At 42.9% G+C, this 27,286-nt stretch overlaps 1 protein-coding gene across 5 annotated transcripts in view; it reads right to left on the bottom strand.

The window, feature by feature from the left end:
* The window catches only part of EVL (Enah/Vasp-like), a 213,900-nt gene that overhangs the window by 68,111 nt on the left and 118,503 nt on the right, over positions 1–27,286 (bottom strand). For all 5 annotated transcript variants that reach the window (XM_024196456.3, XM_026651185.2, XM_026651186.1 and 2 more), the window contains exon 3: positions 16,094–16,271. In XM_024196456.3, the coding sequence (XP_024052224.1) occupies positions 16,094–16,271 (178 nt within the window). The remainder of the gene's footprint in view (positions 1–16,093; positions 16,272–27,286) is intronic.

Below are 27,286 nucleotides of genomic sequence, written 5' to 3'. Positions count from 1 at the left end.
TCATGTCCACACTCCAGCCACATCACGTCCCTCCCTTTTGCTACACTATGTAGGGTTGGCATAGAACCTAGCTCCACCGCATGCAAGAGGTGTGGAGTTCCCCTGCACATGGCTTTGCCCTCTCCTATGCATAACAAAAGCCCAAGTTGTTGTACTGTACTGAGGGTCTATTGAGACCCCTACACTGATGAGTGAATGTCACTCATATTGAGCTCCAAACATCAGCATTCCAATACGTATATTTGGCATTGCTTTTAGCTTAAATAGTTACTTTCACATTGGGCATGCTCAGCATATGTTTCTCCAATGGCATCTTTGATTCATGCACTTTTGGCTAAGTCGGGCAAGTTCACCAGGCTTGGTTTTCCAAAGAACGATTACAGGTGCTTGAAAAAGAACAGCATCTGTCAGTATACTAACTAGGATAAAAGTTACATGCTTCAGAGCATAAATGGATCACCAGTTGAAGGCCGGAGCACATTCCTACTCAGTGTAGAATATTACACAATTTAGGTTCACTGAGGTTCCACACTTTTCTCCTAGGGATCCAATACTGACCACCATTAGAGACAGGATATCAGACCAGATTGATTATTGGAATTTCCATCTATAAAAATTCTTATGTCCTTGCCTCTGCCTAAGAGGCTAGATTGAGACTGCTAACACTGTAAATCTTCTCCAAAGTCAAGCAGGCACTCTATCATTTTACTCAGTTGGTGTTCTGAGTGCTCACAGAGTGAGGAGCAGAACCTACTCCATGAATTGTAGGGCTGTTGGAGTCTACCTAGTCTAGCAGTTCTAATTCCACTCTGATACTCTAGTTCCTTCACATATAAATCAGCACAGCTCATGGAGATGCTGATTTACACCAGCTGAGGAGCTGGCCCTAGAACTCTTTTACTACTCCGTCTTTAGATTCAACCTATTATAAAATTGGACCAGACTGGCCTGAACTGCTGATTTAAGGACCAGCTCTGCATTCCTTGCCCACCCAACTTTTCTCAATGACTTCAATGAGAGAGTTTGGGGAGCTTAAAGGTACTCCCAATTGATCCTTAAATGCAAGAAGACATGGGCAATGCATTGTGGTGCGTATGGTTGAAAGGTGGGCTTATTTAATCACTTTATGTCCTCCCTAATAACAATTTGGAGGATGGGCTTGAACCAAAATAAAGCAAAGACAATACAGCAAATAATTATTCTAAGTTTCTTTTCCCTTTAGGGGATGCAGTATGTTTGTATTTCCCCCTTTATTGCTGTGCTCATGATGCAATTTATATCTGGAACTGTATTAGATATTTACAAAGATACACACACAATAATTTTCAGGTGTTAAATTAGTCACAAGAGGGAGCCCAAAAAGACAAACAGACAGAGGAAAACAAGTACAGCTTCTTACATTATATATGGGGCTGTGGAGTCCAAACAAACCACATATCTTAGCTCAGACCAAGATCTACAGGTACTTAACAGTTCATGAAAATCAGACTTATGGGCCAAATCCTGAGATTCTGGAATTTTGCCTGGTAAAGACTTCAGGATTGGATACTGTAGGTGAAATCCTGGCCCTTCTGAACTCAATGGAAGTTTTGCCATTGACTATATCTTTTGCTGGTTAAAGAAAAGAATATTCCATTTCTGGTTTTGAGTTCCTGGATTTGAGTTCCCCCGAGGATCCTTATCCAAAGCCCAAAGAAGCCAAGAAGAGTCGTTTCATGGACGTCAATGGGGTTTGGATCAGGTCCAATTTACTGAAAGGATATTTTTGCCAGTGATCCATTGGTGAGTATGGCTTTTGTTTTAAAATTAGTTTTATTTTTTGATCTTTAGTGGGTACAAAACTGCATCCTACCAACATGGTATGGAATACATGAGTTTATCAGTTTGGACGTCAATATTTAATATAAGTAAATACAATTTAGCAAATTATTTGCTCCAACAAAGTTTTACAGAAGGATTCAAAATATCTAACTTCAAGAGAGTAACTGAGTACAATAATATTATTTTATGTTGAGCTGTAAACAAAATAATCCGAAGTCCACTTTTGCAAGGGAAATTCTTACTATCTGAATTCTAGCTTGAAAGATTATAATTCTCTGTTGGCCTAATAATGTAAATTGCCTTTCCTAAGTATAGTACAACTTTCAAAGCAAAAAGTCCCTTTGAAAATAAAAAATGGCTATTTCCCCTTATTATTATCTGTTACCTCTGTCTAAATCTGAGACATCTCTGGATACAAGTTTGAATTTATCCAGAAACTGTTCTGCTGCTTCCACCCCACAAAACATGGGATGAAATCCTGTCCATAATGAAGCCAATGGCAACATACCCACTGGCTTCAACACCACCAGCATTTCACTTATGATTTCCTGATATGTGACACTCTTAGCTCTGCTGGGTACAAACTGCGGCTTCCACCCCCTTCTTTTAAGAACATATTTCTCATAGATATCCGAGCTCTGCTCTTTGTTAACAGAAGCTGAAAACTGAGAAGAAAATAATTTGCTGGAATGTAAATGCTATTTCCTTTGTTCTGATACATGTTTCAGTACTTTTTCTTTACTCTTTTAGTCCAACTATTTAAATCTCTGTAATTTGCCAGACTCTTGTATGCAATTTTAGATGCTCTTAACCATATAGAATTTTTTGTCTCTCTTTATATAAACTGAATATTTTCATCTACCATTTGTCCATAAGCCCATTCAAAATTCCCTTTACTATGTTTTCATATGATCCCTGTACCAAGACATTATGTGCACAGGTTTGATTTCCCCAAATCTCAATTTTATATTTAGAGCATTATTTTCTTTTAACAGGTTGTGAATTAAGTTAAACCAGTTATCACACTAACTATAATGGCCTTGAAAGGCTTTTTCAATCTGTTACATGGTTTTCCATTCCTGCAGTTTGATGTTCCAGGTTATTTAAATATAAGGTTTCTCATCTAGCTTTGTACCGTTGTAACTTTGGGGTGGGATTTTCAAAAGCACATAAAATGACTCAGGGGCAGAAGTTGCATTGATTTTTCTCCATCTCCCTTATATGTGCCAGCCAGCACAGTTGAGCCATGGCAAAAGCACAAGTAATCTGCCACTGGCAGAGGCCACTAATGGATTACCTCCTTAAACCAAGGGGGAATCAGGAAATTAACTGACTCTCAGAGTCACAATTCATGCCCTGGTTTGCTCGAGGGACAGTGCAGGTATGCAGGCAAGGCCCCTTACTTAGGGCAGCTAGTTAAATTGCCAGCTAGTACTCAATTATCATTTACACATGCGTCAATTAACACTCCACTCTTTGGAGGAATTTTCATAACAATTTAACTCTGGTGTAAATCTGGGATGATCTGCATTATGGCATTATGTACACTTCCAGCCCCACAGAGTCACTCCCACAGTTATTTGGCAAATTGCGCTTTACAAAGGAGGTCAGTATCATTATCCCCACTTCACAGATGGAAAAACTGAGGTACGGAGAGGGACATGAGTTGCCCAAGATTACCCAGCAGGCCACTGGCAGAGCTGGGGAACAGAACTAGGTCTCCCAAGTGCCAATCCAGTGCTTTATTGACAATGACACATTACCACAAAGACTCTGATGGCCTGTCAGATTTTAATGTGCACTTCTGCACTGAGGGCATTGTGCTTTGCATGTGACTTTGCCATTTGGTGCTCTCAGGCTTGTGGTGATTTGCCAATAGGATCTACTCCTCCTTAAAATAAAATAAAAATGCAACTGTTAACGAAACTAATTGAATTAGGAACCCTTGAGGAAACACCTTTACCTATACTGCTAATGCATATGTTGAGGTGAGCTGCCATTTGCAAATCCACCCAAGCGGGGGAGGCAGTGTCATTAAGTATTTAAGAAGGGTTTTACTTTCAATTTCATCACCCACTTAAGTGCTTCTATCTAAAATGGATGCTGAAGAGGCAGAATTATAATGTGTGTCTGTCAGGCAAAAAAGCTCAGTGAATTTTGCTGTTGGTCTACAATTTGCTGGGACTGACAGGAGAAATTAGGGGAGTATTTGCCACAGGAAAATGAGCCTTGTTTCTGGAATGTCATACAGAAGGCAACCCAAGATGCTTGACGTGACGAAGAGTATGAAGATGCATGAGAACACTGAGGGAGTGTTTCTCTCTCTCCATATAGGAAGGCAAATAATAGAATTTTTGTGACTTCTCTATGGGTAACGGCCAGGTGCAGAAATTGCTGTGCAGAGGCAGCATATGGTGATTCATTCAGCACGGTTAGAGTAAAACAGGAGATTTTCCTCTCAATTGAGTCTGTTGTAAGAGAGGGCTGCATAGTTGGGCCATAACTCTTCAACTGCATCATTACCTATGTCATTGGTTGACTCTGTGCTCCCAAGCAGGGAGTGTTTTGACTGAGAACACATCTTGTACTGAACTCAAGTATGCTAAAGACACTGTCTTTTGTCCAGTGGCTAAAGTACCTAATCAAAGCAGGGTTAAAGACAGATCAGAACACTATCACTTTTATTCCGATTACATGGAAGAAACATCTCAGGAACAAATTTTCAATAGGCTTCCTCAACTTTGTTTTTAAAATTTGCAGGCATCTTTCTTTTGGCAATAAAAAGCAGGCTATTTGCATGTGCAAAGAGCCATCTGCTTGCAGAGATTTGGTAGCCAGAGAAGAAAAAACTTGATGTGTGCACAATGCACAAACACATTTGCGTGTGTACTCACTAACTGTTCCAGGGAATTTGTTGAGGATCATTGAAAATGTGGGCCTGCATGTGCCAATGTCCGACTCCCTGATAAAAAAAACAGACTTAAGAGAGACCTTGGGTTTATGGCTCATTACAACCCCCCAGACTGCCTGCTAATTCTTAATTGTCCACTTTATTTTAAGTGGTCTCCTACAGCATGTGTGAGCCCTTTATGCTTAACAATCTGACCCACCTCTTATTGAGTTTGGACAGTCATCATCTTTTCCATACCTGAGGAAGAGCTCTGTAAAGCTCAAAAGCTTGTCCCTTCCACCAACAAAAGCTTGTCCAATAAAAGATACTACCTCAAAATGTTGTTGGCAACATAGTGAATCTGCATGCAGTGTGGTTGTAGCTGTGTTGGTCCCAGGATATGAGTGGTCTGTCTCATATCCTGAGGCCAACATGGTTACAATCACACTGCACGCAAATTCACTATGTTGTCAACAATTTTTTTTATTGTTTTCCTCCCATTTAACCGTTGACAGCAGCGTCACAGAATTTTCTTTTCACATTTTTAGTTTTAAAAGACTTTAAAATACCAATAAAAATAAAAGGGGGAGGGGAACAATGTATCTTTAGGAACAGAATTAAATAAAACACGGTTCCATTTTGAATGAAAGCACATTTGACAGACCAGAGCCAAAGAAAAAGATAAAAATAAAATGCCTGTCCTGTTAAACTAATTCTTGTGCTTAATGAAATGAGTCACATTCTTCTAGAGCCACCAGAGGATATTGATTATCCAAACACTTAAATAAGGATGGTAGCAAGTGAACATAAAACTGAAAGAGGTTTTAAAAATCAAAACTATTTCAAGGATCAATTTCTCTTTCTCTGAAAGAAATTAGGTGTCCGATAAACAGACAAACATCCCCCAGTCTATTATCACCAAGCCAAAATGGAAGTGCTGAGACTCAACACACCAGATTAAAGCCGCTGAGACAGGAAAGAGAAGCCTACAGTTCGCGTCAGGGAAAGTAATTTGTTTCTTCTATGCTACAGATTTTTAAAGAGACTTGGGTGAGGATTCCAACCACAATGTAGCAAAGAGCAGAAATGAGATGTATCAGAGAAGCAACTAAATACTGACGCTGAAAGTTTCAGGGGAGCCCAAGGGAAATGGGCAACTAGAGCCAACTAAGTTTTCAATGGTATTTCAGTGCCTAACTCCCCTTGGCTCCTTTGAAGATCCCAGTCTGCATATACCAAATTATTTCTCAGCAACAAAAACGACATGATTTTCTCATCAGGGAACATCAGAGTGTCAGCTTAATTTTTCTGCTGTTGAAAGGTGGACGTCATTTACTTGGTTCAATAAGCCGTGGCGGAAAGTTTTCTCCTGTGTACTTGACAACTCTCTATTTTGGGGCAGCAGAGTTCTTTACTGTAACAGAAGTTCAGCCCCTCCTTGCCGCTTTCCACAGGACTCCTGCATTATCATGCTTTAGACCAGCAGCAGCAGAGCTACTGTAACTCATCTAGAACAAAGGATTTTCTCTGTCTGAAAGAGGACTAGACTGAAGATGGGACTATGTGCCTGCACAAGGGAGTAGGAAGCCTTGCTATCTGGACCTTGGCCTCAGGCCCATGGGAGGAAGTGGAGCTATTCCCGTTTATTCCCTCTCTGGAGCTAGCAAGCAGCGATTGGGCAGAGTCTTGGCTTCACCTTCCCTACTCACTGACTAGGGTAGCTGAGCAACATCGTAGGACGGTGGAAGTAATTTCCTGATGGAATAGGACAACCCCTGACACTCTGTACCTCAACATAGCATCCCGGATCCCCTATATTCACCACTGTCATATGATGACGATGTTTTGTACAATGCATGCCTTGTGAGGTATCATTTTAAAAGTCCTGATCTGTTGAACCATAATCTCCTGTTGAATTGTATGTGCTATCATTATATACGAAGATATGAAGTGTTGCTGTATGTGTTGCTGAAATAAGCTGTGAGGTTGGGAAATATCCACAGCCAGCCTTTCAGTAGGAGCAGCTATCACTGGCCAGACAGGGGTTAATGATCCATCAAGAAGAATCCACTATCCCAGAAGCTTCTCAGAGAGGGCACGTGTGCATTGAGGACTGCCTGACCCCACATCACAGCCAGGGTCTTTCTAGCAGCTGGAAGAAAGTATAAAAGAGGGACAGTGATATCATCACTTGACCTCTCTCCCACACATCTCAACACCCGGAAAACAGTCTGGAAGACAAAAGATTTTGAACTAGGGAGATTGGTCCAGGCTGGAAGGGAATCCAGCCTGTGTATTGAGGAACTGTGAGCTGCCTGTAACATCTGTTAGGGTGATAGACTTTTTGATTCAAATCTTGCTTACTCTGTTAAAGTTAGAATTTAGACTGCGTTTCTATTTTTATTTCTTAGGTAACCAAATTTGATCTCTATGCCTGCTACTTATAATCACTTAAAATCTATCTTTCTGTTGTTAATAAATCTGTTTTACCTAAAACAGTGTGTTTTTGGTTGAAATGCTTGGGGAATCTCACTTCAGATTACAAAGGCTGGTGCATGTCCACTTTCCTTTGAAGAAGTAGCGAACTTATGAGTTTGCACTGTCCAAGGGGCTCCCGAGCAGCGCAAGATAGTATATTTCTGGGGTGCAAGACTGGGAGCTGGGGTGATTTGCTGGTGCTTCTCTCTGTATGATTCATGAGTGGCTCACAGTATCCATGCAATTTAGCTAGGTGTGTAGCTACACCTGTTGATGGCTGAGTGATCACAGCGCCTGGAGAGGTTTTGCTGCTTGTCACTGGTCTAGCTTTGTAAGAGACAACCCAGGCTAGAAAGTTAAGGAGCCACAGTGGTCCCACAGTTCCAGGTTGTAACCTGGGGATCCCATCACACCCTCTCACGCAGAGCAAGGAAGCAGCAGGGGAGGGATTGTGACTCAATGATTCAGAGGAGTGTCTCTGTCTCACAATGCCTCCTGGCCTGAAGGAGCTTCCACATTATCCCTTGCCTGAAGTCATAATCTAGCCCTACATAACAAGATGGTAGATGCTTAATGTAGAACATGTTGATTTATAGGTCAAATTAACCGCAAATGAAGTCATCACTAGTGAGCCTAGAAAGCACATTCGCGAAGGAAACAGTTTGTAGGTGTCCTCCACTGAATCAGGAACTAAAGCCTAGATTAGGTTGCTATTAACAAACAAATACTACATTTCTTAAGGCCTGATGGATATTCTCCCAAATCCTCATGCTCTTCAAATACTTCTGTCACTTATCGGGACTAGTGGAAAAGCCAGGGGGGAAGCGCCTTTTGTCCCTGAACTCTGGGAATTTCACCAGTTTGTACATCTCTCTGGAATGTAAACAGGGTAGGGGGTGCCAGAGCTGGAGAGTCTCACATGTACCACTCTCCTTTTTCTCTCCACATGCCTCAGTCCCACTTAGCTCTCTCAACACTTTTTCTTTTTCAGACTCAATTTCCTTCCTAAAGTGGTTTTCACACAGTGCAGCAGATAAGGGACTACACAGCCGTTAGATTTGTTATGCTCTTCAAAGATGACGGGAAATCCTTTGTTCTAGATGAGTTACAGTAGCTCTGCTGGTCTAAAACACGATAATGCAGGAGTCCTGTGGAAAGCGGCAAAGAGGTGCTGAACTTCTGTTACAATAAAGAACTCTGCTGCCCCAAAATAGAGAGTTGTCTAATACACAGGAGAAAACTTTCCGCCACAGCTTATTGACCCAAGTAAATGACGTCCACCTTTCAACAGCAGAAAAAATAAGCTGACACTCTGATGTTCCCTGATGTGAAAATACTGATAACATTTAGAGCACTAGAACTCAAAGGATTCTTCAGCTCTAGTTTACCTATTCACTGTTTATACCATTTCTTTACATCCTGCCTTTCACTCCTCTTGAGCCAAGATAACACACACTTTCCCATTTCCCTCTCTGTTTCTCCTGCTCTAGCCAAGTCCTACAAAATTTGGGTTAGCTGCAGACGGAATGTTTAAAGCACAACACCTCTTCCCCCACCTACTCCAAAAATGGTCTCACTGATATTTAAAATCCATTTTTATTAATCTTAGGTCAAATCATGGGATGAGGGAGACGCAGTATGAAGGTCCATATGCAGTGAAAAGGCCATGTATCCACTGACACAGTGAAGAGGGCAATGAGGAGTCCATCCACTTAGAAGGTTTTGCACACTCATGGATGCTGCAAAGGAGCATTGTGACTCTCTGTGCTGCCACAAGGAGGGAGGAATTGGCTCTTTGGGAAGCATGGACAGTGGACTTGTATGACAGCCATCATCTTGGCCAGCAAGCCAGGGATCGAACTGGGGACCTCCAGAGCTAAAAGCATGAATTGCTACAGCTTGAGTTAAAAAAGTCAAAACTTTGTAGCTAGTGGGTTTAACAGACATCTATTCTCTACAGACTGGGCATGGGGGGAACTGTAACACACACTTACCAATGGGTAACACGTACACACAGGGCTAATTCTCAAGGATAATCCCTCTCTTGGCTGAAAGCAGTGGGTGATGTCACGACTAGCTATGACAGGAGTTGGTGCTCAGTTGGTACCCACTGTGCTTCTAGTCCTCTTCTAAGAGGAAGGGGCAAACAAGGAAGAAGGTCCAGTGGAGGGCATGAGGTGGCATACTGCTTCCTAGACATGCAGAGGAGAATCCCACTTAGATTACTGAGGCGTATCCACCTCTCATAATACGAAAGACCAGCCTCGCAGTTATATGATGTCAGTGGGATGATGCGAGGCAGGCAACTCTTTATTCCACAGAGGTTTGCAAACTTATTAGGGTGGAAGAAATGTCATCAGCTATGAATTTCTCCTAGCTTGCGGCAAATGGGTCTTGGTTCGTAGGTTTACGTTCTGTGGCTGGCACGCTCCATTACTGATGCATTACGCAGCACTGTAATGAAGATGAAGTCTTTTGTCTTCCCGCACTATGTGTCTTTTGTTGTAGTGGAAAGTCTTGGGGCAATGTTATCTACCACAGCAGTGATGGCACTGGGTAAAGGACTATGCATAGGGCTGACTCTCTAACTTTTCTGTTCTTTAAAATGCAGGCAGTGGCTTTTGCGGTCATTGAAATACAGGTATTAAGAAATATGCCCAACTACTTGGAATAGTTCTAACTGAAAATGATTTGATCGATAACTATTTGAAATACTGCAAAAAATAAAAAGCACATGGTCACCGGGCCAGCCATCACCCCAGCTCCAAACTATGCGCTGCCACGCCCAGTCTCTTGCAAGGAGGTTTATTTTCTTAACAGAAGCCAGCAAACAAATAGAAAAACAGTCTTATCTAACTCCTTGCTTTCAGGTTTCTGCTCCATCTCTTTTAGGAACCTTTGGCAGGTTCCCAATCTTGACCAGTTCTACTCCTCCTCTGGAGCAGCAGCCAGGAGACCCACCACAGGACCCTCCACTCTGGTATGGTTTTCCCTCCCCAGGGCACAGCCTGTCTCAAACAATCCCTCCTCCAGCTGCCCTTTATAGGCTCAGATGTAGCCGAGCCCTTTTTAATTGGCTGGATTGGACTCACCTGCACTCATTCAGAGGTGTTGGGTTTAGTCTATCCACAGGAACCGGCTACCCTCTAGGTGCATCATGAATGGGAGAGATTTTATGTCATAGGCTGCACTTTTGCCAGTATACATGGAACCGGATAGATTAATATCTTATATTGATAGCATGCCTTTCCTTCTTCAGGATCCCAAAGTGCTTTACCAGCTATACTCCTACGTCACCAGTGAAATGCAGCCATTCCTGGAACAGAGTGCAACACCAGAGGAAGAGGGGTCATGCTGAAAAGACGAGGGAGTGAAAGGGATCCTAAATTCCGAAAACTCCCTGGGATCCAGCCCGGGGGAAAGGGTGCTGGAGAGGTACATGTGAAGTGACCTACACGGAATGGTGAAAAAGAAAAAGAGAGGCCAGCAGAGCTTCTAATCGAAAAATAGGAGCGAGGAACATCCCTACTCATTGCCAAAACATGCCCCCCATGCAAAGTTTACTAGTAACCTGAGATGCAGCCATCTCTGTGCTATGTGCTGATCTGTGCCAGAAGGTAGTCAGCTGAACTCTACACACTTTGTACTGTATATAGAGATGTGTGTGTGTGTGTGTGTGTGTGTGTGTGTGTGTGTGTGTGTGTGTAAGGCATATATACACAAGAGAAGGAAACTGCTTTCTACAGTGAAAGTCATTCCCTAGTCACTCCCTTTGACCCATTCTCCCATTCTTGTGCCTTCCTCCCGGCAGCCCCCTATGCTCAGGACAGCCTGACCTTGTGTTTCCTTTGACCAATTCTCTCTAGCACACACTCCACCCACGAGGCCCTCCAGCAACATGGCTCAGGTAGAATTTAAATTCAGAAATAGAAATATTTTGTTGATTCTCTAGCTTTGTAAAACAACAGGGACGGGGCACCTATCAGAAAGCTCCAGACACTTGCATCAAAAACAAAACCGCAATCCCATAACATATAAAAAATACTAAATTATCAGGCAGCACCAAAAATAAACCAGATTCTCCATTTTTCTCCAAATGGTACTGAATTATTAAAACCAGAAAGCCCCTCGGCGTCCCCAGCCATAAAGATGTGAAACCACAGTCACACGGCAGTAAAGCCACACCCTCAATTTCCCCATGTGGCTCCCACAGAATCTACTCTGATTGCGGCTTTGGGGTACTGTGGGATGGGGAGGAGAGAAAAGACTGCATTCCTGAGAATCCACCTGCAAGCAAACAGATGGGGTGTGTGGGGATGTGTGTGTGTGAAGCCATGACTGTGCCTGCCCCCACCACCAGCAACTTACTTTTCTCAAGAGCAAGAAAGGAGTAGGGAAGGAAATGTGACACTCTAATTCCCCTCCTCAGGCAGCGCAGCCATGTGCTGTCCCCTATGCACAGTTGAACCTAAAGGCTTAGCCTCACATTGTGGAAATAACCACTCTTCTCAGGCTAAATTCATCTATGGTTGTAGCTTCACTGAAATCTATACAGTTGTGCTAGAGATTAATTTGCCCCCTTTTGCTTGCTGATGTCTTCCCCCATCACCTACCTGCCCTACCCACTGTCTTCTGCTGCTGGTTTTTGTTGCGTGCTTGATCTAATATAGACTGTAATCTCTAAGGGTCAGAGGCTTGTAAATCTCTAAGGGTCAGAGACGCCTTTGGCATGATATGTATTGAAGAACCAGGGCAGGGATGATATGAAATACTCCTCATAGGATGTCTGGAGTTGGGTAAGAAGGGGTGATCCCATCTGCCGACTGAACACCTACGCTCTGAATGAGAAGGAGCAGCCAGGGGCAGTAACTGCACGATGTAACTCGTGCCAGGAAACAAGTTTGACTTCTCTCTATGAAGTGGACGCTCCTGAAAGGCATTCATTTAATGGGAACCCATTTGTCATCTTAATGGCCTTCATAAATGGTGCCACTAACAACATTAAGCATGGGAGTAGTTATGCGCAAGTCAATGGTATCAGTTGTTCTAACTTTGCTGGATGGCTTAGGACCAGCTTTTTATTTTCTAGCACAAAGTTGAAGGAGAACAGAATAAAGAGAGACATAAGGAAATCAAAATAATGAGGCATATAAAAGCATTGACAAGTAAACAGTCATGATTCAGATTGACTACACTCAACAATTCTGAAGGCTGGATGGTGTTTGTTAGGAACAGGGGCTGGACAGAATGCTTGTAGCATGCTCCCTACCCTATACAGCTACTGCCGTGAACAGTTAGTTGTAACCCACTGACCACACTCAGTTGTACATTTTGAAGGAGTTGAAAGGAAGAGTTAAGCACACAGCTCCCATTATAATACTGTGAATTACATTCACATCTAATATGACATAAGCCTTGGAGTTTGTATCTAAGGATTTGATTTCACTCATTACAGAACTAAGAGCCAGGCACAAAATTTAGATTAGGATTTTTGTCTCAACTTTCCCAGAGTTTGAGGATCTATGGGCTTAACTCAACCTGTAACCCCCCTTAGCACAGTGTTGATCTTTGTCCCCTTCTAGAGGCTGGTCCACATAAGAGGCTTATGAGTTGGTACAGGGCTTAGTCCTTTAAGTATAGTGGTAGATGCTCATATGTTTAAATCAAGAAGTACCAGGTGCAATTCCTGCACATAACCCATCCAGAGGGCTGTTACCAACTGTTACAGAACGAAGAGCCAGGTGCAAGTTTAGGTCTAGATTTTTAACCCAACTGTTGCTTTCTGGGGTTTTGGTTTAGTATTTCCTTATATGCCAGTCTGAAAATGCAACCCACACTGTGTACTTTCTGGACAGCCTGGAGCATTAATAACCCATTTGATCTACGGGAGAGGAGTGTCTGTTTTTTAAAACCAGAAACTCATTGTCATACAATGACATTCACTCTGCACAACAAAGCAAGCCCTGTGGAATTTTAAAGCTCCATCACTGCACAGTCCTGGTGCTTCTCTGAAGATAGCAGCTCCGTGGCATGCACAGGTAAAGAGACTGGGGGATTCAATTATATTTTTCCCTTGTAGTTCAGGTCTATTTATGTATTTGACATTTCTCCTCATTTATTCAAAAGTCAGCACCGCATAAGGCATTTACTTTTATTGCTGAAAAACTCTGACTGCCATAATTGCTTAAACTCTAAATTTAAGATTAACGTGCCACTCAGAGAACACATCATTGCTTTGAGGGCAGACGCTCAGCTTTGTCTTTTCTACAGTTTTACTCCAGTTAAAATAAACTGCCTCTGCATCTGCTAGTAGCATGATATATTCTGTTTTTCTTTACCAGTCTTCATGATTAATTGTAATCTATACAGGCGGGTGTTTGAGCTAGGAGGGTAGTAGTAGCTGAAGCCAAAACCTCGAACAAACCACAGTGGGCCTTGCAGGCACCAAAACAACAGTGTCACGGAGCTGATATATGAAGCAAGCACACATTAAAAATAGCACATCCATGTCTAGTACAAGCAGCAGGAGGTGCTGATGCACTGTGCTTACATTTTCCCCATGTGTTAGGTTTAGATTACAATTTCCAGAGAGAACCTTTACTTTGCAGTAAAGATTTTGGGCCTGAATTTCAGTACCTGGCCTCCACCTGTGTGTGTGAAAATTGTGTGTGCACACACTGCACTCCTGCCTCTTACTGTCAGAAACCCCTGCATGTGCACTCGAACAACATTAAAGCCTATGTTCGCATAACTGTTAGGATTTTGTACTGAAAAATCTATTTCTCCTAATGGCTTTCCCATATGCAAAAATCTAACATTTGTGCACCATGCAGGTGATAGAGTTTTTAGAAGTGTGTATGCAGGGTTTGTGCCTATAAATACACATGCTCATAATTCTGTGTGTCCACAAGTAGAATTTGTGAAGGCCAGCTAAGAATTTGGTCCGACAGAGTTTTCAAGGATTCAGAGTTTGCTAATGAATACATTTAACAATTTCCTTCCTAAAATATGCATTGCTATTAGAGACACTAGTCCTCAGTGAGGACAACTAGCTTAGAACACAATCTTGGAGTTTTTAGTCTGAACTATTTTAAGATATATTAAAGTTAAGTAGCCAAAAACAAAAACCTCTCATTTTTGAAAGTTCCCTATCTCCAAGGCACCTTCTTTGAACAATGTCATACTTCGCAAAACACTGCTCTTTGGCTAGACAACAAGCATAAGACTCTTCAGATGAAAAGTTGAAGAAGTTTTGGAGGGAAACCAGTTTCATCATGGAAAGTCAGCTAAATCCAACGACTTCATCATTACAGTCTTCAATTGCCAAAACACAATCTAATTGGTGGAGATCTTATCATGTGACCTAAAATAATGTTTCAGGCTTTGCCCTTCTTTGAACTGAAGGGCCCCACATGTGCGCAACGTAAGACCTGGTATTGGAGACATTCAGAGTCAAATTGTGCTGGGTCCTGCAAAGGTGGGCTTGGGTGAGGGGGAAGAAGTGCTGAATCAGCCAGAATTCCTCCTGGAGTCTCCTATGGAAGCAGAGCCTCCCCCCTCTCCCCACCCCCGGGCTGAAAAAGGCAGAATGTATGCCTCAATCCTTCTGAGACATAGTATGTGTGGCATTTGAGGCAAATTTTCTTGCTCTCTGTTGATTTTTTTTAAAGTTATCAATCTATCTGAAAGATAAAAATTGTGGGGGGAAATATCAGCCACATGGCATATAAAGTAAAAAGACATACTTCCAGATGCTCCAGGGGTCATTAGGAGATGAGTGTGACATTGCTCTGAGCTTAAATGGCATTTTAGTGTGTTTTGTGTGAGTCAGAAATTATAAAAATATTTGAGTTATTACTTCATTTATTTAAGATGGCTGCCACTATTGCCAATGAGGCACTGCACTTGGGTGAGATGGTAACATGAAACTGTAATCTAACACAGATGCCTCAGTGGAGGGTAACTGGAGCTGAAGCACTTACAGAGGGAAAATGGAGGCCTGAAGCATTTTTTGGCAGGAAAATAAAATAAATGGTATAACAAAACATTTAGAGTTACATTCTACACTCAGTTAACCCACGTGCTTCAGTGAGGTAACAGACACATAACTGAGCGCAGAATTTAACTCAGATACTATAGATCAAAGGCTTTAAGCTTACAGAAGAAACTTAACCTCTTGGGTTATGAAAGTGACCTCCGCTGGGCAATACGGCCCCTAGTCGGTGTCTTTGGCAAGACACCACCAGTCACCTTTTCAACTCATGAAGCAATTACTTTCCACTATAAGCCTGAACTGCAGTCAATATACTACTTGTAACAGCATAAGCCAAAGCCAAGGTTTAAATCTTTGGCCCTTACTGTGTCCTACAACCAGAAGCCACACACTGTACATATATGTACCCTCTATGCAAGGCAGGTAGGCCAATGTAGCCAATGTTTGTAACTGACAAATAAGACACCCGAAGAAATACAAGCTCCAAGTTCTACATGTAAAGTTTTATGAGATGTCGCAGCTTTGCTCTAGCTTTTGTTTGTTTAGATTCAGATTCTGCCACTCTTACTCATATTGAGTTGTACATTACTCCACCAGTAGTATCATATAAATAAATGGAGCTACCTGCCCAGTTAGCTACTATGCAGTGTAAGGATGGCAAAATTTGGCCACTAATCTCTTGGCGTGGACTAGACTGAGTGAAAAATGGAAAAAAAGAAGGAAAAGCAAAGCATATAAATACGTACAGTGCCTGCCACAGCAACTGTTGGTGCAATTAAAGACCCTCTACAAGGAAACTAAATTACACCTTTTTGCTTATTTGTTTTGGCATGGCACAGATACCGGGCGTACCTGCACCACAGGCTAGCAGAGCGATTAATAAAAGAGCAGAGCAAAGTGATTGCTCATACCTCCATCCTGTGAATTCATGATATTCAGTGCAAACAACATTGCGTTGGAGAATGTGGTAGCCTCTTCCTTGCTTGCGAAGTTCAAGCCGTAGACTTGCCGTGCATCGCGCCACTGATGAAAGGTAGGTGTTGCTTGATTGTACTTCAGTCCTTTCACAATTGAATAATTAATCACTACCTGCAATTTGAAATATAGATGAAGGTTACAAATATTCTACCCTCTGACAGGAAAGAAAAGGCATGGATCAGTTCAGGTCTGTAATGGCAAAAATATATATATACACACACACCTTCCAGAACAAGGTAGGCAAGTGTGAATTTTGACATTTACAGACACATACCTGCTGAGGAGATTTAGAATTGTTCAATGCAGTGTCGGGGCACATGGGCTCGACCTGAAAAATCTGTTACCTGCTCATGCCTCCCTCAAAAGCTCCACCACACAGCTGTGCACATGTTGCAGACAGGTGTTTGACTTGGTGCCAGCAGCTGCTGGCACCCTTTGGGGAGCGATCATCCACAGTTGTTAGAGAAGGGGAGCAACTGATTCATTGGCACCAATCCTCCCCCACAACAGGTTACATGTTTAAGCAGATGCCAGAGGCCTGACTTGTTCCTTCTGCATACTCCAAGTTACTACCAGTTTCTCAAGTGGGAGAATTGTTTTGTCTAGAATTAGATAGGCACAGATTATACCGGAGGACTCAGAGTGTCCACTTCCATCTGATGCCTTGCTGCAAGTTCTGTAACTGCCACTCATGGCTACAGAAATAAAAAGGCATTTTAATAGCATGGGGAGAGAAATGCTTACAATGTTTTTTAATCTTTTTGTTGATTTTCATCTTTCTTCTCCAAAAGATGGAGCTGCCAAGTGCTGTGCTCAGAGACAAATTAAACGATTGGTAACAGTCTAATTAGTAAAAGTTCGTAGTCATAGTATGATGGTCGCCATCTTGGCTGACACATCGGGGATTCAACTGGGAACCTCCAAAGCTAAAAGCATGAGCTGCTATAGCTTGAGCTAAATAGTGAAGGATTCCTAATTGATGCCGTAATAGCCTCAGGTGCTTTGTGGACTGGGCACAGATGGGGACCTATAATGCACACTTGCCAGCAGGCTACACTGTCACTTTATGACAGGTAACATATAAGGGCCAAAACGAAAATCCCCATCCTGAAGGGCTCACAGTCCAAAGTTACACACAGAGAGAGTGCCATTAAAATATCAGTGTGGCCGGTGGAGGTTGTCTCTTTACCAAACAGGTGGGGCTGGGGGAAAGATAAGCCTGAAACTTGGTGCTGGATAAGAACAATTCTAAATGTTCAAGTATTGCAAATCTAGGTCTGAACTTCATAGCTGGCCCCTACAGCTGGGGTTGTTTTGACCCTCGCTTTACAATAGGCCCAAGCAATCTCCAGGCTATAATTCTGATTGAAAGCACACTGAAGACAATGGGAGTCTTTCTTCAATGGGGTTTGGATTAGGTCATACGTGAATCAGCTTCCTCACTGAGTGATAAGAAGTGACTCGCATGAGTAGAAGGAGGGGGCTTGCAGCACACTGTCTGGGAGACTATTTTAAGTGCAAGGGGCAGCATCCATGAAAGTGTTTAGACGGGAATGAGAAAAGAAGACCACGGAAGCAGAAAGCAGAGAAGTTTTGGCAGCCCACTCACCACGAAGGGCTATTGGAAAAATAATACTGAGGTGTCAGATAATTAAATCGCCCCCTGCGTGGCTTGTGTAGCAAGGACGTATACAGAAGGAAACTTTGGGGTAAACCTTTAAGAAGCCTCCCTTCTTACAAGTGTAAGTCAGAGTTCCTGCAACGCTAGCTGCCTGACTTCCACTCATGCTCTGCTCCCGAAGATTTGTGCCAGTGTTGCAATTACACAAAAACAACAAGGAGTCCGGTGGCACCTTAAAAACTAACAGATTTATTTGGGCATAAGTTTTCGTGGGTAAAAAAACCTCACTTCTTCAGATGCATGGAGTGAAAATTACAGATACAGGCATTATATAATGACACATTACACTGCTCTACAGCCAAAATGCTTCTGAAATAAACGTAGTCAAACTTTACTAATTCTGGGTCACTGAGAACGAAAATGATGCTTAAAATTGTTGATTGGCTCTAGGTTTCAAGATATGCTATTGGGTCAGTATATACGACCCTTGACTTGGGAATGACGGAGGATAAGTGAGTTATAAAGGGAAGGGATTTCAATTTAAAACTAAAATACATCTTTGACTGGATCTATGAATAAATCTATGACTGGGTTTGGACAGTACTTGCTTTTTAGGCAAAACAATGAATGATGCAATCTGAAGCTGGTATTGCATCATACATGATATGAATTGCATCATGTTATTCCTAGAAGTCATGGATGATGCAATCATAACGAAGCTTACATCACTCTGCTGAACAAATTGCCCTATATCAGCTCTAGAAATCACAGTGTCGTGCTCTCTTATTTGTCAGTGTTTGATTTTGCAAAGGGACACATTTCGGTTTAGGCAAGTGAGCAGAGATGCCTCGTACTTGTGTGAACAGTGCAGATAACTTCTGCTATGTTTGTGGTGAAGTGACTTTTGCATCACAAAAGCGCAGTATAACCACTATGGTTAAGAAAGCCTATCACCTTTATTTTGGCTGCAAAATTGGAGATCAGGACAAGAGGTGGGCCCCACACATATGCTGCAACACTTGTGCAACAAATCTTCGCCAGTGGTTGAACAGGAAAAGGAAATCTATGCCTTTTGCAGTGCCAATGATTTGGAGAGCGCCAACAGATCATACCAGCAATTGTTACTTCTGCATGGTGCCTCCAGTTGGGAAAGGTGTGTCAAAGAAGAAAAAGTGGACTGTGCATTATCCAAACATTCCGTCAGCTATACGCCCAGTACCCAACGGAGAAGGACTGCCGGTTCCTGACGCACCAGAATCATTCTCACTTGAGTCAGACGAGGAAGAGGAAGAGGATGAAACTTCTGGTCCTGAACCATCAATGTCATAGGACCCACATTTTCTCCCATCCTCCTCCTCTGACCCACACCTCATAATACAAGGTGAACTGAATGACCTTGTCAGGGATTTGGAACTACCCAAGAGTAAGGCAGAGCTCTTGGGCTCCAGACTACAGCAGTGGAATCTCCTGGCAGGTGATGTTAGGGTTTCCATGTTCCGTGACCGTCAAAAGGATCTTGTCCCATTCTTCTTCATGGAAGGTGATCTTGTAGCCTGCAACAACATCCATGGTGTGATGGCAGCCCTCAACATCGTTCACGATCCAGATGAGTGGAGACTGTTCATTGATTCATCGAAGACGAGTCTTAAAGCTGTTTTACTGCATAATGGCAATGTTTTGCCATCAATTCCAGTTGGTCATGCAGTCCATATGAAGGAAACCTATGACAACATGAAACAACTTTGGAGGTGCATAAATTATGACCAACATCAGTGGCAGCTTTGTGGCGATTTGAAGGTTGTTGCTCTCTTGCTTGGTCTGCAGACTGGATACACAAAGTACTGCTGTTTTCTCTGCGAATGGGATAGTCGTGCAAGAGATTCCCACTACATCAAGAAAGATTGGCCACTCCGACAGTCATTGGAGCCTGGGAGGAAAAGTGTTCAGCATCCACCACTTGTTGAATCAAGGAAAATTTTGTTACCACCCTTCCACATCAAGCTGGGTCTGATGAAGAACTTTGTCAAGACCATTGACAAAACACAAGCAGCTTTCAAGTACCTCCGTGGAAAATTTCCAAGGTTAAGTGAAGCTAAGATAAAGGAAGGTGTCTTTGTTGGTCCTCAGATTCGTGAACTTCTTCGAGATGATGCATTTGACCATGCACTGCGTGGCAAGGAAAAGACGGCATGGAAAGCCTTCCAGTTAGTGGCAATACATTTTCTCGGAAACAACAAGGCAGACAACTACAGGTTGTTGGTGGAAAACCTCCTCAAGGCATACAAAAGCCTTGGTTGCAACATGTCACTAAAGATACATGTTTTGCACTCTCATCTAGATTTTTTCCCACCGAACTGCGGAGCAGTGAGCGACGAGCACGGCGAGCGATTTCACCAGGACATTGCAACAATGGAGAAACGCTATCCGGGCAAATGGAGCCCATCAATGCTTGCAGACTATTGCTGGACAGTGACAAGAGATGTTCCATTTAATGAATACAAGAGACAAGCCAAGAAGCGCCGAGTAGACACTGAATAGGACTAAACTATGTACATAATAGTTTTTTGCCTTTTGTTTCATAATACATTTTATTTATATAACCCTTTGGCTGATTTTTGAAGTGTTACATAAACAGGACAGGTGAAATATTATCATGTAAAGCAACCATAAACACATGAAAAGACCTAGGTTTACAATTTATGATTAAAACTCTACTATCTACACAATATACATAGACATAAAATGTAAAAACTTAAATATCTTAAACAGTAGCCAATCAGTTGTTTTAATTGTCATATTTGAATTCAGCACATCAAAATACATAATAAATAGCACATTTTATCTCTGAAGCAGATGATTTCTCAAAAATTGTAGACCAGTGTTATCTGTTAGTCTTTAAGGTGCCACCGACTCCTTGTTGTTTTTATGGATACAGACTAACACAGCTACCCCCTGATACTTGTTGCAATTACAGGCATGAATTCTGTAGGTGAAAACTTTGCCCACAAAAGGGAAGCTGCCCTTTTGAAAACATGGCTCTATTAACCTGAAATATTTAACTCAGTGGTTGGCAGGTGAGCTGTGTACAGGGGGAGACATCTCATTCTGTTGACTGAGTAAGGGGCAGGATTGGGGCCTGACTGTCCTAGCTGCAGGTCACAGAAATGCATTCACCTCTGAGACCTCCAGAGATTTTAAATCTCTTAACTCCATCTCTAGCCTTATCTACTTTAGTAGTTAACAATATACGGTATATCCAACAAACGGGCAAGCCTACTGATTTGTGTCTTCTGTGTTTACAACTATAATGTCAACTATAAGCAGAAAGGTCTGTTCTAAATCTTTCTTCTGAATCTTCTTCTTCTGCAGTGAAAATTCACTCCAGGCTTAAACTATAGCACAAACAATGTGAGCCAGACATCCCGCACATCTCAGAGTTTGAAAGAAGTACGGTAGCTTGGAGTTCAGGAGACGCAAACCCAAATAATATTAACAGCAGGATTAATTAGCTAATGATTTACAGTTCTTTGGAGATAGAAAGTGCTATGTTCATATTAGGTATTCTTCTTTATCCTCCTGCATTCTCAGGTACATAGGGCGTTCACCAGTTTCTGCCATTCATATCAGCCTTCTGCTGGTCTGTTCAGGCTTCTGTCTCATGTTGATGGATTTGGCTTCTTTCTCTGTTCTGCACAATGTTTCTCTATGTTGCCCTGTTTTCTCTTCCCGGGTGGTGTCCATGTTCTCACCTGACATGGAAGTTGATGGCATCTTTAAAGGATATCCTCAATGTAACCACTGTTGTCTTCTTACCAGGTTTGATGCTTTAGGTTGGTTTACTCTACTCAGAATTTCTAATGTTCAAGAAACTCTTTTTAATGGACTCTGAAGATATTCCACAGGCATTTACTTTGGAATGAGTTGATCTTATCATGAATTTCTGTTGTAGATTTACATGATGCGGCTCCATAAAGGAGGACAGACGTGAAGCTGGTGTTAAAGAATCGTATTTTTGTATCCGTGCCAATCGTGCTACCTTTCCATAATTCCAAGTTTAAGAAAGTTGTTTGCTGCTTTTGCTATTCATCGCTTGACACATAGCATGGTGTCACCATTGTTGCACATCTCACTCCCTACATAGGTAAAATGACTGGCTTCTTGTGCTTCTCCATCTACTCTGATGGTTGCTTTCGGGACATTGATAGCCATATATTCGACTTCCCCTTGTTAATAAAATTGTTTTGTTATGTTTGCCAAAAGCTAGATTTTTTTCTTACATTAAGTGATGTGTAGTACTAAGCAGGACAAACGTCATCAGCAAAAATAAGATCATCCAATACACTTGTCCATAAAATTCCTCGGCTGCCTTCTGCCATTACACAGTCAATGACCAATGCATAATACACCCTTGCCTTACTGCAGTTGTCACTACAAACCATTGGCTGATGTTGTCACCACCTCTGACTGCACATTCTGCATTATTGTAGAGATCCATGATAATTCTAATTATTTTTGTTGGTATTCCATGATATGCCATAATTTTCCAAAGACACTGTGTATACTGTCAAAAGCCTTCTGAAAAATCTGTACAATTTATCACAAGAGTGCATTCCACTTCACGCTTTGTTCTATAATATATTTGGGAACAACAATATGGTTTTCATATGATCTCAGTGGTCCTAAACCTGCTTGTTCCTCTCTAAATTGGAGATCTGTTTCTTTATATGTTCTAGGATGACGTTGCACTAAAAGCAATGTGATTCCTCTCCAATTATTGGAATAGGTAAGGTCACCCTTCTTTAGCAATTTTACTATGGCCTCTCTTCCTTTGGGTTAGGGTCTTTTCTTCATTCCATATTCTATCTAAAAACACAAGGAAAGTCTGGAGGGCTGTTTCGTCGCTTGCTTTAGCCATTTCTCCAGCTATGTTATCCTCTCCAGCTGATTTCTCATTTTTGAGTTTACTGATGTCAAGCTCTAATGCAAAGTCGTCTTCATGTATTTCAGGAGTTTTGCTTGTTCTTGGTCTATTTACAACAGCCTAAAAATGTTTTGTCCATCTTTTCCTTTGCGCTTCTTCTGCACTAAGAGTATTTCCATTTGCACAAGGCCTCCAGTGCTGCTAAAGTTTCCTGTTGGCTGTTTAACTGTTTTATACAAGGTTATAAGGTCACCTCTTTGGCTAGCATCTTCAGCCTCTTGACATTTTCTGTCCATGTATGCCTTTTCCTCCCTTCTAGCACTCCTCCTTTTTACCTCTTTCTGTAGAGCTCTGTATTCTTCTTGCCACTTGCTTGTCTCTTCACACATCTTAGCATTAATGTGTTTTTTCTTTTTACTACTTCTCTTTTCCATTGTTGCCTAAGCAGCATTCTTCCCCAGCATTCTTCCCCTTTAGATTTTGTTATTATTAGGACTGTCTTTGTGCTTTCTAGATGACACACACTAATGTTTTCCCACAGAGTATCACTGCCTTGGTTTTCTTTAGCTGATTCCATTAGAACACTTAATCTGTTCTTCAGTTCAAGCTGAAAAGCACTTTTTGTGTTTGGATCTTTCAACTGTGCCGCTGAAGGGCTTTCTTCTTTTTAACCTTCTTCATCCTCTTTAACTTGATCTTCAATTTAGCAACACAAAGGTTATGGGTACTACCTATGTCTGTTTCCCTGTACACACGAGCTGCAAATCTTTCTCAAAAAGCAGAAATGATCTATCTGGTTCATTGTAAGTATTTGGTATTCTTAGAATATTATTAACTGTAATTGATTATTAACTATACTTATGTTTAATTAGTTTCTGAATTTTTTTTTTCCATTTTTAGTCAAAAATGGTTTTTAGTTTTTTAAAAAAAAAAAAACAATGTAACAGATGGATGACTCATCGCTCTAAGAACTTTGACATTTCAGTGGATGAAAAAATTTAAATTGGCTGAAGAATATTAGACAAGTAGCGAATGTATAGGCACAGTACCTGCTTTCCACACATTTCCATTACCATTTTTAGGATGGCACAAGCCTGCCAAAATAAATATTTAACAGACATCTGATAATCCTATATAGAATTTACATAAAATAAAATGTAAATGTTTTTTAATCCAAAGACAGGTAACTAATGATACAATCACTGCTTCCTTAACACTGTTTCCACCATACCCAGATACTGGAAATTAGCCTAAAATGAGACTTTCCTTGTTAGCTCTAGACCAGGGGTCTCAAACACGCGGCCCGGGGGCCGCATGCGGCCCATGGGGTTGTTTTCTGCGGTCCGCGAGCTCCTCGCGGCCTCCCCCAGCGTTTACCTAGAGCGGCTCCAGCCCGACGCGCACTGGGGGAAGGGCAGGCTGCTGGGGACGGTGCCTGAAGCAACAACACCACACAGACCCCTGTGCCCCTCCTCCCCCAGGTTCCAGCCACTTCCCGGAGCGGTGTGGGGACAGACAGGCAGGCAGGGAGCCCTGCCCCCTGAACCCCTCCTGCAGCCCAACCCCCTGCTGTACCCCGCACCCCTGCTGTACCCCACACCCCTCCTGCACCCCAACCCACTGCCCTGAGCCCCCTGCTGCACCCCGCACCCCTCCTGCACCCCACACCCCAACTCCCTGCCCTGAGCCCCCACCACACCCCACACCCTTCCTGCCCTCCCTGGGGGCAGGAAGGGGGCAGAGTTGGGGTGGGGATTTCAGGGAAGGGGTTGGAATGGGGGCAGGGCCTCATGAAGGGGTGGAGTGGGGGTGGGGCCAAGGGTGGCAGGGGGAGGTGTCAGTAATGCGGCCCTTGGCCAATGTACTAGTCCTTATGTGGCCCTCGTGGTCATTTGAGTTTGAGACCCCTGCTCTAGACCACATCCTTTGTGTTCTATGGACTTGGTGCTTAGTGAATGGTTCAAGAACCAATATCAGCTGAAGATCATGATTAAACTTACACTTTAATCGCCATGGGTACAATTCTGATCTCACATTACTTTGTCACCACAGACTTCACTGGAGAAACTCCTGATTCACAGTTGTGTGAGATCAGAAACAGGACGCATAGCCATTTTGGGTGATGTTTCAGACAGATATCTATGGGTTGTTGTTGTGTTTTTTAAGATTTCATATTTCTCACTACAGATAATGATTTGGCCAGCTAGAGAACTACAGAAAGACCAGAATGAGCACTGTTACATTAAGAGTACAAGTTAATTTAACATCAGCACGGTCCCTTTACAATGTGGTGGATCTGGAGCTCTCATAGTAGATATTCTATAATTCCTATCACAGCAGCATTTTCAGACTGGCACAAAGGATTCATCACAGGGATTTTTATTTGAAAAACTTATCTGAATAGAAGCAAAATGGGCAATTATGCCTTGCCTTCTTCTTTTTAAGAAGAATCTTTTTTTCCCAAATACTTAAGTGATGTATGCCTTAGACATATATGTCATACCTAGATTATTAGCTCTCTGGAGCAGGGATTGTCTTTTTGTTCTGTGTTTGTACTGCCTAGCACAATGGGGTTCTGGTCGATGACTAGGTTTGCTAAACACTATTGTAATACAAATAAAATAAACAAACAAAAAACCAATAATAATTAAAACAAACAACCCCCACCCTACCCAAATCCCCCTGCTGGTCATTTAGACTGCTCAAAGGATTGGATCTGGGATCCAGACTCTTGCACCTCTGTTCCCCATTCACAACCAGCTCATGTGTCTAGTGAATGAAGTCTGTTGCGGTCACAAAGCTGCTCAGTTGACTATGGGATATAAATTAGCAGTATCAGTCCAGTTCTGCAAGACCACAATTACTGCCACTAGATGGCAGACACAGCACGGGGGGGGTGGGGGGGGGGGCAATGCCTGAATCACACAGAGATGGAACTACTTGCTCATCCTACAGATGATCCCTCTGAGTTTAGGCAAGGGAATATAGGGAAGTTTGCATGGCTAATGCCCATGGTGAAATGGGTCTGCAGAGAGCGAAAGGGGTCTTATGTCTGGGCTAACAAGCCAGTATATTCACATTTACCAATTAAAAAAAAATTAAGCTTTTCAACCATCTTTGACTAACTTAAGCCAAGGAGGCAGAGTCAGGGCCTTTGAAGAAATGTTTGGGAAGACTGGCATGTGGCTCTCTCTACTCTGAACAGTCTGTCCCCTTCATCTGGAGAGAGTCTTTGGTTTTCAGGGGCAGGACTGTACAAACCTGAAGAGCACTAAAGGGTGTGGAGCATTTGGTGACTAACATAATTAAAGATAAAAATTGCAAAAAGCCGCTCCAATAAACGATTTACCAATGCAGATACACTCTTCAGTTTGCACATCAGTGTATTTAATCCCATGTGGGCCGAAGAATTCAGAATGCTGTCTTCACTTTGGGGGTTTAACCACTTCACGTGGAGGAGAGATGGAATTCAGACCCTCTCGCTCATATTAACTCTTGGAATACTGCCACTTTTCAGGCTGCCAGCAAAACCAATGTGTAGAACAGGGATAGGCAAACTTTTTGGCGTAAGGGCCACATCGATGTTGTGAAACTGTATGGAGGGCCAGGAAGGGAAAGCTGTGCCTCCCCAAACAGGCTGGCCCCTGCCCCCTATCGGCCCCCTCCCACTTCCCGCCCCCTGACTGCCCCCCTCAAAACTCCCGCCCCATCCAACCCCCACTGCTCCTTGTCCCCTGACCGACTTCTCCCGGGACCCCCGCCCCTAACCACCCCCCAGGATCCCACCCCCTATCCTACCCAACCCTCCCTGCTCCCTGTCCCCTGACTGCCCCGACCCCTATCCACACCCCCACCCCCTGACTGCCTCCCGGGACCTCCTGCCCCATATCCAACCCCCTCCCGCCCCGCCCCCTTACCATGCTGTTCAGAGCAGCAGGAGCTCACAGCCCCACCGCCCGGCTGGAGCCAGCCACACCGCCCGCTCTGCCCGGCAGGAGCGGCGGGCCAAAGCACTGGCGGCGCAGCGCGCTGAGGCTGCTGGGGAGGGGCCGGGGGCTAGCCTCCCTGGCCAGGAGCCAGGCAGGACGGTCCCACGGGCCAGATGTGGCCCGCAGGCTGTAGTTTGCCCACCTCTGGTGTAGAAGAATAAGTATACAACCTGTCCTCATGCTCCAAAGGGTGGCCTCCTTTAAAAGGAAAAGGAAAGGAAGTGGCATGAGTTTAATTTTGCCTCCTTAGTCAGTAGTTTCAGAATAAAGCAAATACGGGACTGCTTTGTCGCTTGATGAAAGAATGAAGGCAGAGTAGCATCCGCTGTAGATGGTGCTTAGATCACAAGGCGAATTGTGAAATGGAAAGTTGGATGCTTCAAAGTAGCAAATAAAATAAATAAATACATAAAAATTTTCCACTGTTCGGAACATAGCTTTTACACAATTTCTTGGGGAAGTTTCCTCTAGAGCTACATATGTCAGAACCTAGGATTTGCCACACTGGACGAGACCAGTGGACCACCTAGAGTACTATTTATCTCCAACAGTGGCCAGCAGCAGCTGTGCAACAGGAAAGTGCAAGAAACCTTGC

This window comes from Terrapene carolina, unplaced genomic scaffold (assembly GCF_002925995.2).
Source record: "Terrapene carolina triunguis isolate 2854851 unplaced genomic scaffold, T_m_triunguis-2.0 Scaffold96, whole genome shotgun sequence".
Lineage (NCBI taxonomy): Eukaryota > Metazoa > Chordata > Testudines > Emydidae > Terrapene > Terrapene triunguis.
This window is presented reverse-complemented; position numbering and strand designations above follow the sequence as displayed.